Raw genomic sequence first — 13,237 nt, forward strand, 5'->3', positions numbered from 1 at the left:
TCACACTGCCCTTCTGTAAAGTGAGCGCACAGCATTTGGGGCACAGTGTGGGTGGAGCTGAACTGGCTGAGATGAAGAGTCTCTCTGGACTTGGTCTGGTTCTGAGAGGAGGGGAAGGAGGGAGTGCAGAATTGAACAGAGAAACCAGATTTGTGAGAAGTGCTCTGCTTCTGTGGCAGTAGAGGAGACGAGAGTCTGCACGGCAGAAACACCACTAACTGCCTAACCCCATTAGCTAGAGGAAAGAAAGGTTCTGTAAATTCACACACAAATCCCTGTTTCATAAAAGTCTCAATTAGTCTGTAATACAGCCTTGAAGACACCCGCACGTGTGCCAGCACACACACACACACGCCACCTGCAAACAGCTAGTTCAAGAGAAAACCAACTCTTTTAATTATGAATAATACTATGAAGGAAGGAAGAGAAAGAGGGAGGGAGAAAGGAAAAAAGAAAAGAGGAAAGAACGAAGGAATGAAGGAAGGAAGAAAGGAAAGAAAGAAGGGAGGAAGGAAGGAGGGAAGGAAAAAAGAAAGAGAGAGCGAGAGAGCAAGGGAGGGAGACCGTTTAGGATACACAAGACACTATAAGAGTTAATATGGGAAATTCAGCAGATATTCATAATAGATTAAGATCATTTATCCCAAAAACATTGTCCATGGGAGGATAAGAGGATTTAACAACTTAAGGAATCAGTAGCTTCTATGATACAAGACCATAGAGCAGAAATGTAAGAAATGAAGGCAACATTCCAAAGAGAATAATGGAAAATAGAAACTAGAGAACACAAAAGAAGAGATATAGAGGAAAAAATGAGAAGTGCAAGCAAGATGAAATAAAAATAAAGAACAAAAAGGATTACAAAAGACAAAGAAGATCTAACACATCCATGACCAGAATCTCCCAAAAAGAAAGCTGAAATATTGGAACAGAAAAATATTTAAAAATATAACTAAAGAAATCTTCTCTAAAACAAAGGAAAACATTACATATCTACATATTAAAAAGGCACACTGTGTGCCAGAGAAAGCTGACCAAGAATGGTCAACACTGAACCATGTTCTGGTAAAGGTACAGGACTTCAAATATAAATGAATAATTATTTTGAGCCAGACAAAAATATCAAGTCATCCACCAGAGGGGAAAGGAAGCTGACCTTAGAATCATCACAGAGTGGGAATGCATGGAGAGCTACACGGAGGGCTTCTGAAAGCATGGATTACTAGGATCTACCCTCTGGGTTTCTGATTCAGTACCTGTAGGGTGCAGCCCGAGAATCTGTATTTCAAACAAGTCTCAGGTGATACTGATGATGCTGGTCCAAGGACCACACCTGGAAAACCAGTTATATGCCAGAATAGAGCAAAGAAACAACTAACTTCCTCAAGAAAAGAACATAAGACCAAGGATTTAAAAGCCATCAAATTGTCAAATATAATAAAATTTTGATACTGATAAAGGACTGTTATCCAAAATATACAAAGAACTCTTAAAACTCAACAACAGGAAAACATACAACCCAATTAAAAACTGGACCAAAGACCTTAACAGACACCTCAGTAAGGGAGATATACGGAAGTCAAATAAGCATATGGAAAGATGCTCCACATTATACGTCATCAGGGAAATGCAAATTAAAACAACTATGAGAGTCCACTACATACCCATTAGAATGACCAAAATTTGAACACTGACAACACCAAATGCTATGAGGGTGTGGAGCAACAGGAACTCTCATTCATTGCTGGTGGGGACGCAAAAGGGTACAGCCACCTTGGAAGACAGTTTGACACTTTTGTACACAACTATAAAAATACTCTATGATCCAGCAATTACTGTCCACAGTATTTACCCAAATGAGCTTAAAATTTATGTTCACACACAAATCTGTACAGGGATATTTATAGGAGCTTTATTCATAATTGCCAAAACTTGGAAGCAACTGTGATGTCCTTCAGCAGGTGAATGGATAAAGAAGCTGTTGTATATCCAGACAATGCAACACTACTGAATGCTAAGAATAAATGAGCTATCAAGCCATGAAAGGACATGGAGGAACCTTAAATGCATATTACTAAGTGAAAGAAGCCAATCTGAAAAGGCTACATACTGCATGATTCCAACTGTACAACATTTTGGAAAAGGCAAAACTATAAAGATAGTAAAAAGATCAGTGGTTGCCAGGAGTTGTGTGGAGAGGGAAGGGATGAATAGGCAGAGAAAAGAGCATTTTTAGGGCAGTGAAAACACTCTGTAAGATACCATAATGATGGATATATGTCATTAAATATTTGTCCAAACCCACAGAATGTACAACACCAAGCGTGGACCCTAATGTAAACTACAGACTGTGGGTGATAATGACGTGCCAAGGCAGGTTCATCAGTTGTAACAGACACACCTCTCCTGGGGGGGATGTTGATAATGGGGGAGGCTGTACACGTGTGGGGGCAGGGGTATGCAGAAAATCTCTGCACCTTCCTCTCAATTTTGCTGTGAACCTAAAACTGCTCTAAAAAAGAAAGGCTTTATATAAAAAAAATCTACTAGAGGACAAACTTTAAATGGGAAAAGTACGGCAAAAGGACTAAGGGTGAGAGTTGAATCGATTTAACTTTGGAAATAGAACTAAAACAAATGTGGGAAAGCAGGTGACAAAGAATGTACGTATCATGTGTCCTGATAATGTAGAAATTGTACAAGAAACCCAAATTGGGAGAGAAAGCAAGAAAGAGGTAGGCGGTTGTGGCTAACGCAGACTGCCTCATATGTAATTGCTGGAAATCAAAAGGTATTGCCCCCACACTTAACAAAACAACTAACAAAGGTATAAGCATATTTAAGAGTACAAAGGAAAATACTAATAAAGATGATTTAAATGATTAAAATCGGTTGATGAAGAAGAGGGAGGAAGAGGGGAAGAAAGAGAGAACAGTAATTTCATCATTGCTCGGAGTAGGTAGAAAATGGATACTATGAAAGAAACAGAGGAATGAGGACCCTGATGGAGTTATAAATACAAGGATCAACTAAAGCAAGGCTGCTAGCCTCCCAAATGTCAGAGACTAACTCAGACAGACATTTAATGAAATATATCTTAAAATTTATGCAGAGCCCAGAATGTAAAATTTAACAGATCTAAGACCAGATATTTGTCATTTCAGTAAACACAAATTCACTAAACTCATCTATTAAAACAAGTATATCAGAATGGGTCACACAGCAAAGCCAACTCCATCGTAGACAAGAGAAACGCTTAGAACGTAGTGATTCCAAAAGGTGAGAAATGAAAGAATGACCCAAACTGTAACAGGCTGCTGTGAAGAGCGGGGACAACCCCGAGGCTGAGGGAGCCTCAAGTGAGAACAGAACAGATGGTACTTCCACCACGCGGTTACTAAAGGAACTAGGGCACAGTCAAAGGAAGGGCAAGGAGGGCTGGGTTATCTACTTAAGACAAGGTTCTGCCTCCCGGGAGGATCACCCCAAATCCTGCCTTAGGCAAGGTCCTCCCCTCTGCCTCTGCCTCTGCCCCTCTCTCTCTCTCTCTCTCACACACACACACACTCACTCACACATACACTTACATACGCCTTCCTGGACCGGAGCTGAGGGTGAGCATGGGGCTCAGCAGATGGAAGGTACCTGGAGCCAACACCCTTGCTGTCGAGGGACACAGGGTTGGGACTCTCCTATAACCTGCTGGCAGTCATGGACTTTCATTTCTAATACTGACCATATTTTAAGCCACAAAGACAACCTCAGAACTTAAAAAATTAAAGGAGTCACAAGAGTGGAGAAAATATTTGCTTATCATGATAGAATAGGACTATAAATAATGAAACCAGAACACAAAAAAGGCCATATGACATGTGGAAATTTTAAAACTTAAATAATAGTAAATAATTTAAGCATCTAACTCAAAATGGAAAACAAGAACAAAAACACTCTATAAAAGCAGGAAGAAGAACGTAAAGATAAAAGAAGAAATTAATAAACTTAGGGAAAAATGTAATTAATGAAATTCAAAAGCTGGTTCTTTAAATAAACTAATGACAATTTATCCAACCTAATCAAGGAAAAAAGGAGAGGAGAAAGCATAAAAGGGAAAATAAGAAATGACAAAAAGAAATACATAGAGACTGATGAAATTTAAAGAACTATAGGAGCCTACTTTGTTCACTTCCACGCAAATAAATTTGAAAACCTGGACTAAATGGATACTTTTCTAAGAAAAATATAACTTAAAATAACTAACTACAAGAGAAATAGAAAATCTCAACAGATGAATTTCTATAGAAGAAATAGAGGTAATAAGAAAAAATATACCAGTCTCAGAGGGTCATAAGCAAATTTTCTGAAATAGAATAACTATTTCCAATGCTATTTAAACTATTTCAGGACAAACAAAAAATAAAGAAAACCTCCACACAAGATTGAGACCAGTCCCATTTACAATTACCAGTGGAAGAATCATAATAAAATGTTAGAAAACTGAATTCAGCAGCACATTCATAGAATAATACACCAAAATCAAGTGGGTATTTCCCTCCTAGGAATTCAAGGATGATTCAATATTAAGATATTAGTTAATATTTATAGCTCTAAAGAGGAAAAAAATATCATGAGATCAGCTCCACAGATGTTGAAAAGAATTTAGCAAATTCAACAACTCTAGATTTTTTAAAAAGTCTTCAATAAAAGAGGACAGATGAAAACTTCCTTAACCCGATAAATTATACCCGCCCAAACTCCAGTATCAAGTTTAATGAGAAAACACTAGAAGCCTCTGAAGCCAAGGATGCCCACCATCATCTCTCTTATTTAACCTTGTTCTAGAAGTACCAGCCAATGCAATTAAATAAGAGAAAGAAACTAAAGCTGCAAAGTTGGCAGTGTGAGGGTCACAAATCACTATTTGTAAATAATACGTTCACATAACTGAAACACTAAAGAATAAACTTAACGATGACTAAAACAATATGGGAATTCAGTAAGACTGGAGGGGACAAAATTAACAGAAAATATCAGCAATTTTTCTGTATCCCAATGACAACCAATGTGAAGATGAAAGAAAAGATCTCATTTACAACATCACAAACATAAAATATCTTACAGGAAATATGTAAATTCCACATGAAATCTTTAAATACTTCTAAAGACACATGGAAGAAATGAAAAGAGAAGAGCATTTTCATGAAGGCAGAGACGCTTGAGCATAATTATTCCATATAAATTAATTTATAAATTTAACATTATTCAAATTAAAATGCCAATACGATATTTTTATACTAGTCAGTGTGAGTCTAAAGTCCACATGGAAAAATGAACAACTGAAAATAACCAAGATAATTCTAGAACAGATGAGTAACAAAGAGGAGTGAACCCGAGATGGAGGAGAACAGAACCCTAAATGCAAATTGCCCGAGAGCTCGAGGAAACTAGACGATGACCAGGGCACCCTCCAAAGCAATGAGGGGGTAGGGGGCAACGGGTGGACATTCAGAGGAAAATAAATAGAATCTACACCTCACATTCTCTGCCAGAATATACATTCAAATGTATTAAATATTTAAATTGTGCAAAATGGAATTATAAAAGTACTAGAAGAAAAGAGGAGAGAATTATTTTATAAACTTGGATTTAAAAAAGCATTTCTATCTATGACATAAAACTCAAAAACCATAAAAGAAAGGATTGATAAAGTATACTTAATAAAAATTAAAATTTCCACATGAAAAGGAAAAAACTATAAGGCCAAAACGCAAACGACAAAAGGAGAAAAGAACATATACTTGCAACTATATCATACTAAGAGGACTAATTTTCCTAATTACTAAAAGAGCTCATACAAACACCATATCAGGTTGAACTGTGAAAGTGCTCTTGTTCTTGGTAAAATATGGTCAAATGTTGGCAATTTCACTTAGGTGAACCTAATAAGATGCAAACTAAAACTGTAGAAAGTTACGTTTTCACCTTTCACTTTGACGTTTGCGCTGCCCATGGGAGTGTAAACCAGACAACCCTCATGGAGAGCAGTTTAGCAAGGACTATCAAATTACAAATGTACACAGCATTTGAGGCAATAATTCCTCTTTTCTATGAAATGGCACATACATGCGGTTATTCGCCGCAACGTTGTTTGTAATAATGAAAGATTAGAAACAATCTCAATGTCTGCCAATAAAAAAAAAAGGTTAAGTAGATTTGGCCCATTAAATTAATGGAATATTCTGCAACTACACAAAAGAACAGGGAAGCTCTTTCTGTGCAGATGTAGAATTATCTCTAGGATGTGGAAGTGCATCTAAGCGAGCAGGGAGCAAGACTCTGCATGCAGTACAGGTCCATCTCTATACAAGAGGGAAAGATCATATTTACACTTGCCTATAAATATATACGAGCCATAAGAAATAGAAGCAGTGTTGTCTGTGGGGAGAGACCCGGACGGTTAGCGAGAAGAGGACCTTTTACCATACACCCTTCTATAACATGGGGATTTGAACCTTGAGAATGTACTGCACCCAAAAAATAATTTAAAAGAATAAAAAGAAAGAAAAGAGTTAAATCCTGCTGGTAAGCAGGAAAGCATCAGAATTCTCCACGTGCTCCACCCCATCAGCTCTACAGACTTAGTAGTTGTCTGAGCAGAATGGTTCCAATGCTGAAATGTCCGTATAAAGGTTTTTTTTCCCTCACTGTGGTCTAAATGCAAAGTGTTCAAAATTTTAGCGCAAAAGATTCAGTGTGCAATGTTGTGTGTGTGTTTGTATTGCACTTGAAGGACAATATAAGTGATTCAACAGTAGCTTAGAAGTTTCCCTCTGTGGAGGAAGTAACTCCATTGCATTAGCTGTGTGACCTCAGGACAAATTCCTCGCTCCTTCTAGCCTTCGTTTGCTCCTCTAAATGGAGATCATTATCTACCCCCAGGGTTTATGGCAGGATTAAATGAAAGTACATGAAGAGCAGGCACAGTGCAAGTTCCTGAGCCTTCATTAACAGAACAAAGAAGGCGCAGATGGGTCTAGAGGAACAGAAGGTTCCCAGCACTGTTTCTGAGGTCTCAGTGTCTTCAGCATTTCCTTCCCGTGTTCCTGATACTGAAATCACGGACCCTACCTTTCCCATACTTATGGTAGGCGGTAACCGCCATTTCCTCAGACACGTTGCGGATCCTCATCCGAACTCCAGACCTGTCTCCGAAATCCATCACCAGACACAGAGTTGCTTCAGAAGCCATTTGAATCTGGAACCCCAGACTCTGAGGTGACTGAGTGTCAGTTTCTGGTAAGCGATGGGTGACAGGATCCACTTGGTCAGTAGGACCTTGCACTGGGATGGTTCCAGGATGACACTGAGTGAGGGGACAGGGCTGCCTGGGACCAGGTTGGGATGCTGAGAGGCTGTGGGTGCAGTGAGCTCCAGGAGGAAGGCCGTCGGAGCTGTGGGGAGAGAGGCAGGAGTGCTTCAGACATCACAAGTCTGACAAATCCCCAGAACATGTCACCAGGAGGGACAGGAGGCAGGGGGGAGCAGCCCACTCCGGACGCTATTCAGCTGAAAGTAAGGTTTGTGGAACCTGATGACAGGCTTACTTGTGCTGGTGCTCAAAGTGGGGTCCCAGGGCCAGCAGCACCAGCCTCACCTGGCACTTGTGAGAGATGCAAGTTCTCGTGCTTCACCCCAGCCCACTGAGTCACCCCAGCCCAAAGTCAGAAGCCCTGGGGCGGACCAGCAAGCCCCCAGGAGACTAACATCTGAGAACCACTGCTCTAGCGGCATTCATCACAGCAATAATGTATATATTCCCCCTCATCACTGAAGTAATGGACACGAAAGGCGTGTCCCCCAAAAGTCACTACCTTTGATGTTTTTGTGAAAATGCTCTATGTGGGGTGGGTGCCATCACTTCAACGTGCAGCTCTTTATGCTGTGAATAAGTTGGGGAGTCGAGAATAGTCTAGATGACTCCACCTTCAGCTTCCAATAATATAGGACCTCTGTGATCACCATTTATTTGCTAAACGCTGTTCAGGATGATGCCTGTGGTGTTGGCACAGTTAGGTAGCCAACAGCATAAACTAGAGGATAGAAAAACCTCAAAGTAGAGAGAAAACTTTCATGGATGTGGAAATGGTTTAAGTATCTTAATGACCAATCTCCACGCTCCCTGGGATGTCCCTCCTCCCCACGTGCTGTGCACGTCCCATTAGAAATACACACATACACTGTATGATCTCACTTAGAGGTGGAATCTAAAAAATATCAAGCTCATAGATACAGAACAGTTTGGTAGTTGCCAGAGGTGAGGGGTGAGGAGGGGTGAAATGGGTGAAGGGGGTCAAAAGGTACAAACTTCCAGTTATAATATACATAAGTCCTGGGATGTAATGTACAGCATGGTGACTATAGTTAATAATGCTGTATTGCATATTTGAAAGTGGCTAAGAGAGTAGATCTTAAAAGTTCTCATCACAAGAGAAAAGATTTATAACTATATGTGGTGATAGATGTTAACTAGACTTATCAAATCATGTTGTGCATCTAAAACCAATACAATGTTATATGTCAACTATATCTCAATAAAAAAATACACACAAAGCTTCAGTCTGGATATATGACTGATTCGAAAAATGACGGAAACCAAGTAACATGGGCTCCAATGGGAAAGACGGGCCAACTGCGTGGTCCACGGTGTGGTCACTGGCCACAGTGGCAAATGCCGCTGAAGTGAACAAGGAAGATATTACTACCTTCACCAGCTCGTTGAGCACGGCTCCTGGATCAGGGTCTGCAGGGGACACTGACCTCCACACCACGCTTACCCTACCTGCTGGGCAAGGTGAGAGAATGTGAAATCCAGGTGCTGGTCTGAGCAGATGCAGCCACCCTGCTGGGGGGCCCCATCGTGACAGTGGTCGATGTGATGGCAGTCCCAGGAAGCAGCTCTGCGGCCACGTCCTCTGCAGAGTGCAGCAGTCCCATGGCACAGGAGGGAATTTCTACTTTCAAGTTACAGAGGCCCGCCACAGGACAGGTGCACTGGAATTTAAAAATTTAACAGTAGGGGTTAGGACATAGCCTAGTTTGCTATCAGCACTGGTGTTTCTCCACGGTCAGAAAGCCTCCTAACAAAGAGCCTCAGCGCAGCTGAGAGCTCCCTTATTTGGATGGGTTATTACAAACTGGCCCCATGCATTGGTGAGACGTTGAGGAGGAGGAGATAATTCATACTTTCCAGCATACCACCCAAGAGTGCCCAGCTGGTGCCAGCTGGAACTACAAGGCATGTTTTATCAGGAATTTGGGAAAGAGTATTATCAGAAGTTCATGCTGCTCCCCCAGCTAAGCTAATAGAAAATGACCTGTTTTATAGGGTCAGCTATAAATTGAAGTGGACAGCAGAGAGATGATACTCTTTCAGACATCAAAAATGTGACACATATTTTCCCTTATTGTGGAGACAAATTTTAGTTATGCTTTCAAACTGCCCAAGCAGTGTCCAAAGGACTAGAAATTCAAAATACGGTTACCAACAAACCCCGCAGGCCGCCTGCACCTGCCAGCAGCTCTCTTTTGAAACTGAACCGTGCAGGTCAGACACCAACCTGGAGCAGATCGCAGAATGCACCGTTTGCTTTCCCAACTGCACACATCCATTGGCAATGGGGGCTGGGGCCACTGCTGCTCCGGAAGCTCACGATTCTAACAGAAGGTTCCTGGGAGCTTCTGAATATGAAGGGAAAAGGCAAAAAGAGCAGGAAACCTGGCAGTGCCTCACTCACTCACTCAGCACATCTGATGACTGATCAGACGTGATCCACCCCGGCTTTCCTGGAAAGGCTCTCACTGTGCCAGGAGCCTGTCCATGGGCGGTCCGGGTGAGGCCCAGGGCTACGATGCAGGTAGAAACTGAACCAGCAAGGGCTGCCCAAGTGTTCTGGTGAGAAATTTCACTGAGGAGTGGAGCATTTTTAAAGCCATTTACTAAAATCTGTGCCCAACTCGGACCCTGCTTCAGAGAGTTCACCCAAAGGGCAGGTCGCTGGGCTCAGGCCACACCGAGCTGTGTGTGCTCCCTGCAGCAGAGCCAGGCCTTCACGGAATCCACCTGTGACTAGGGCCACAGAGGGAGGCCTAGCAGCTGCTCCCAGGCCATCAAAACCGCTTGCCAGTCTGGTGCATCCAAAGATTCAAAGTCTGCCTGGGAATGGGATGCAATGGGCATGACCACGGCCTGCAGAATGAGGACCACTTAGAGGGTCCCCTTCGTGTTCCATTGTCATAGGACCCTGTTTACAGCTGTCCATTGACACCTCAACGGGCCGAGGAGCCATGATGGGCCCTACAGGAGGGATGCGCCAAGGCCCATCAGGCCCAGAACACTCAGACGCCACCCCCTTCCCTGGCAGCAACTCTAGACACCTTGTCCTCGGGGCCCCGCCTCAGGCAAGACCAGCTTCGCTCCCCACCCCTCACTCAGGCAGGTGAAACTGAGCATCTCAGCCCAGGCTGTCCTAAACCTGAGCAGGCTCGCGCAGCCTTCGGGCTGTGGTCATGGGGCAAGAGGGACGGACACAGGCCTGAGCTACTAAACCTCCGAGGCATGAAAGGAAGGCTACCGTTAGCACATGGACTCCAGAGACAACAGTGCCAGGCCCACACATCCAGGGCACTGGCTCACAGACCACCTGGTGGGGTCCCGTTCTCCCCAACATTGCTGCCAGCAAAGACAAGGAGGCTGGGGGAGCAGGGGACAGTCAGTATGCCGAGTGGGTGGCCCTCACTGATTTCTCTTTTCCTGAATTTCCCCGCAGTGGCTGAGTGGGTGTGTTCCCACGGTCACAGGGTAGACTGGGCCTTGGTCTCTGAGTGCATGTGCTGCTGTGTTCGTGTTCTGCTAGGTTTGCTCCCCACCTCCATCCCCTGTATCCCAATCTGCCCTCTGCAATGTTAGGGGAGCATGGAAGGGCATGTGTCTCTACTCCGTACTTTCTTCCCTCTTCTGTGGTTGCTGTGCAAGAAAAAACCATAAACCTGACCCTGTCACCTCCCTGCTGAAGCCTCTGTGCCCACAACTGCAGAGCAGAAACCACACCATGGCTCCTAGCTACAGATAATATGCCAGCCCCATCCTTGCTGCCCACCTGTCTCTCCCATCTGACACAGTAGACTGAGTCATGGGTCCGTACCTGCACAGCCCCTCCCTGTGAGGGGATTATACTCCCCCCAAGGACACCAGCCTGGCAGTGTGGTGGAGGTGACACGTGCCACTCCTAGGAGAGGCTGATTCAAGGGCCATCAAGAGGGGCTGCCTTTGCTTTTTCTCTGCCCAAGAACAGCAGGGCTGGTCTGCATGCCAGGCTGTCCTTCAGCTGGATCCCAGAAGGAAGAGTTCGTGGTGCAGAGCTGTGTCTGGGCCCAGCGGACATGGAAATAAGCCTCTGTTTATGTTGTTCTAAGCCTCTGTTATCTGGTGTTATAAACCACTTTGTCCCCACAGCGCAGCCCAGCAGAGGCGGCTGACACACACACAGCGATTTAGCTTTCCCCCACAGGGCCACTTTCTTCCTCAGGCCTGCTGTTCTCCCGCTGGCTGGCATGACTCGATCCCTTGCTCCACCTAACTGACCTCCACCTACCTCTAGAGGCCAAGCCCAAGCCTTCCCTGCCTCTGGGACAGCTGGATGCTCCTTTACGGATCCCATGTGGTTTGGAAGTCCCGGCATGGCCTCATTCACCATGTGGATGACGGTTGTCTCCTGCCCTGGATTTGGGGTCCCTGGGAGGGGACTGGATCTCATTAGTCTCAGTAACCCCAAATGCCGCCTTGTATAGTGGGCTTCAACAAATAGTGGGGGAGAGGGAAAAAGGAGGGATATCACAGACAAATAGCAGAGCAAGAGTCAAGGCCAGGAGCACTGAGGAGACCAGAGAGGCTGTGGCTAACTCAGCTTTTCCTGGCGACGCTGACGGGCCTTCACCACCACTGCCCTGTGAATGCGGGCGAGCCTGCGTCACTGAGAACAGCGGAGCAGTGACAACGAGGAAGAACCAAGAAGTGCCTGCAGTGGGCAACCTTTGTCCCTTCAGAAGGAAAGACTACATTTGCTTTTTGTCGGTTTACATGTTTAACTTTCATTAGGATGTATAAAACCACAGATTTCAGGCATAGCGTGATGTTGTAGAACCCAAAGGCAGTCAAGTATTTCTAGAATTATGCTTACTTTAAATTTTTGATTGCCTAGTGCTATTTTTTTATTAAGGTAAAAACACATAACATAAAATCTACCATCTCAATCATTTCTAAGTGTATAGTTCAGTAGTGTTAAGTGTATTCATTGTTGTGAAACATCTCCAGGACTTTTTCCTCTTGCAAATCTGAACCTCTGTCCCCATTAAACACCAACTCCTCATAACCATCCCCAGCCTGACACCCACGTTTTTACTTTCTGTCCCTAGGAACTTGACTACTCTAGGTGCCTCATGTGAGTGGGATCACACAGTATTTGTCTTTTTGTGACTGGCTTATTCCACTGAGCATCGCGTCCTCAAGGTCCATCTACTGCTACTGTTTTAAAGTCTACGTGTTTTCCACCATGAAATAACCAATTATTATAGTATATAGTACTTGTACCCTGGTAAGGCTCACTATGTCCCCAGATTTCGCAACCATGACAAAATCTTACATGGCACCATCTTGTATGGCTCCCAACGTTCTGGGTTAAGTTGGTCACACTGCCTGATCTAATTCTATCAACTAGCTTCAAAATACCATTCATTTTTCCATCACGGTTAAGTATTCTGCACGTTCTTTTCAATCTCATGCACCCCAGAGGTGCACTTTCTAACTCACCCTGGCCTGGGCAGGCATCTTTATAAGCCCACGTGCATGTCCAAAACAGCAGGGTCTCAGGCATAGTTTATTGACATACCTGTGGGCATGGTTACCCCGATCCAGAGCAGCTTGTGTTCTCCCATTAACAACACTTAACACTGCTTCACTAGCTGTTTTCAAAATGTTCTGTGGGTAAAAAAAAAAAACAATTTGAGAGCTGTTTATGAAAACCTAGTAAATTTGGGAAAGTAACATTATTTCATTCACAAAATCACAGTTGGCCCCTGCTATGTGCCATGCTCTGTGCTGAGCTCCAGAGAACCAGCAGTGAAGAAAGCAGACAAGCCCCTATTGTCATGTTCTTGGGAATATCGAGGAGGCTGGTTGGCTGCA

At 43.6% G+C, this 13,237-nt stretch overlaps 1 protein-coding gene across 1 annotated transcript in view; it reads right to left on the reverse strand.

The window, feature by feature from the left end:
* PKD1L1 (polycystin 1 like 1, transient receptor potential channel interacting) overlaps positions 1 to 12,935 on the reverse strand; it is a 128,079-nt gene extending 115,144 nt beyond the window's left edge. The window contains exons 1-3 of the mRNA XM_058534776.1: positions 9,615 to 12,935; positions 8,837 to 9,048; positions 7,126 to 7,448 (exon numbers count right to left, since the gene is read on the reverse strand). Of these exons, the coding sequence (XP_058390759.1) occupies positions 7,126 to 7,448; positions 8,837 to 9,048; positions 9,615 to 9,662 (583 nt within the window). The 5' untranslated portion in view covers positions 9,663 to 12,935. The remainder of the gene's footprint in view (positions 1 to 7,125; positions 7,449 to 8,836; positions 9,049 to 9,614) is intronic.
* Between the last annotated feature and the right edge of the window lie 302 nt (positions 12,936 to 13,237).

This window comes from Diceros bicornis, chromosome 41 (assembly GCF_020826845.1).
Source record: "Diceros bicornis minor isolate mBicDic1 chromosome 41, mDicBic1.mat.cur, whole genome shotgun sequence".
Taxonomy (NCBI): domain Eukaryota; kingdom Metazoa; phylum Chordata; class Mammalia; order Perissodactyla; family Rhinocerotidae; genus Diceros; species Diceros bicornis.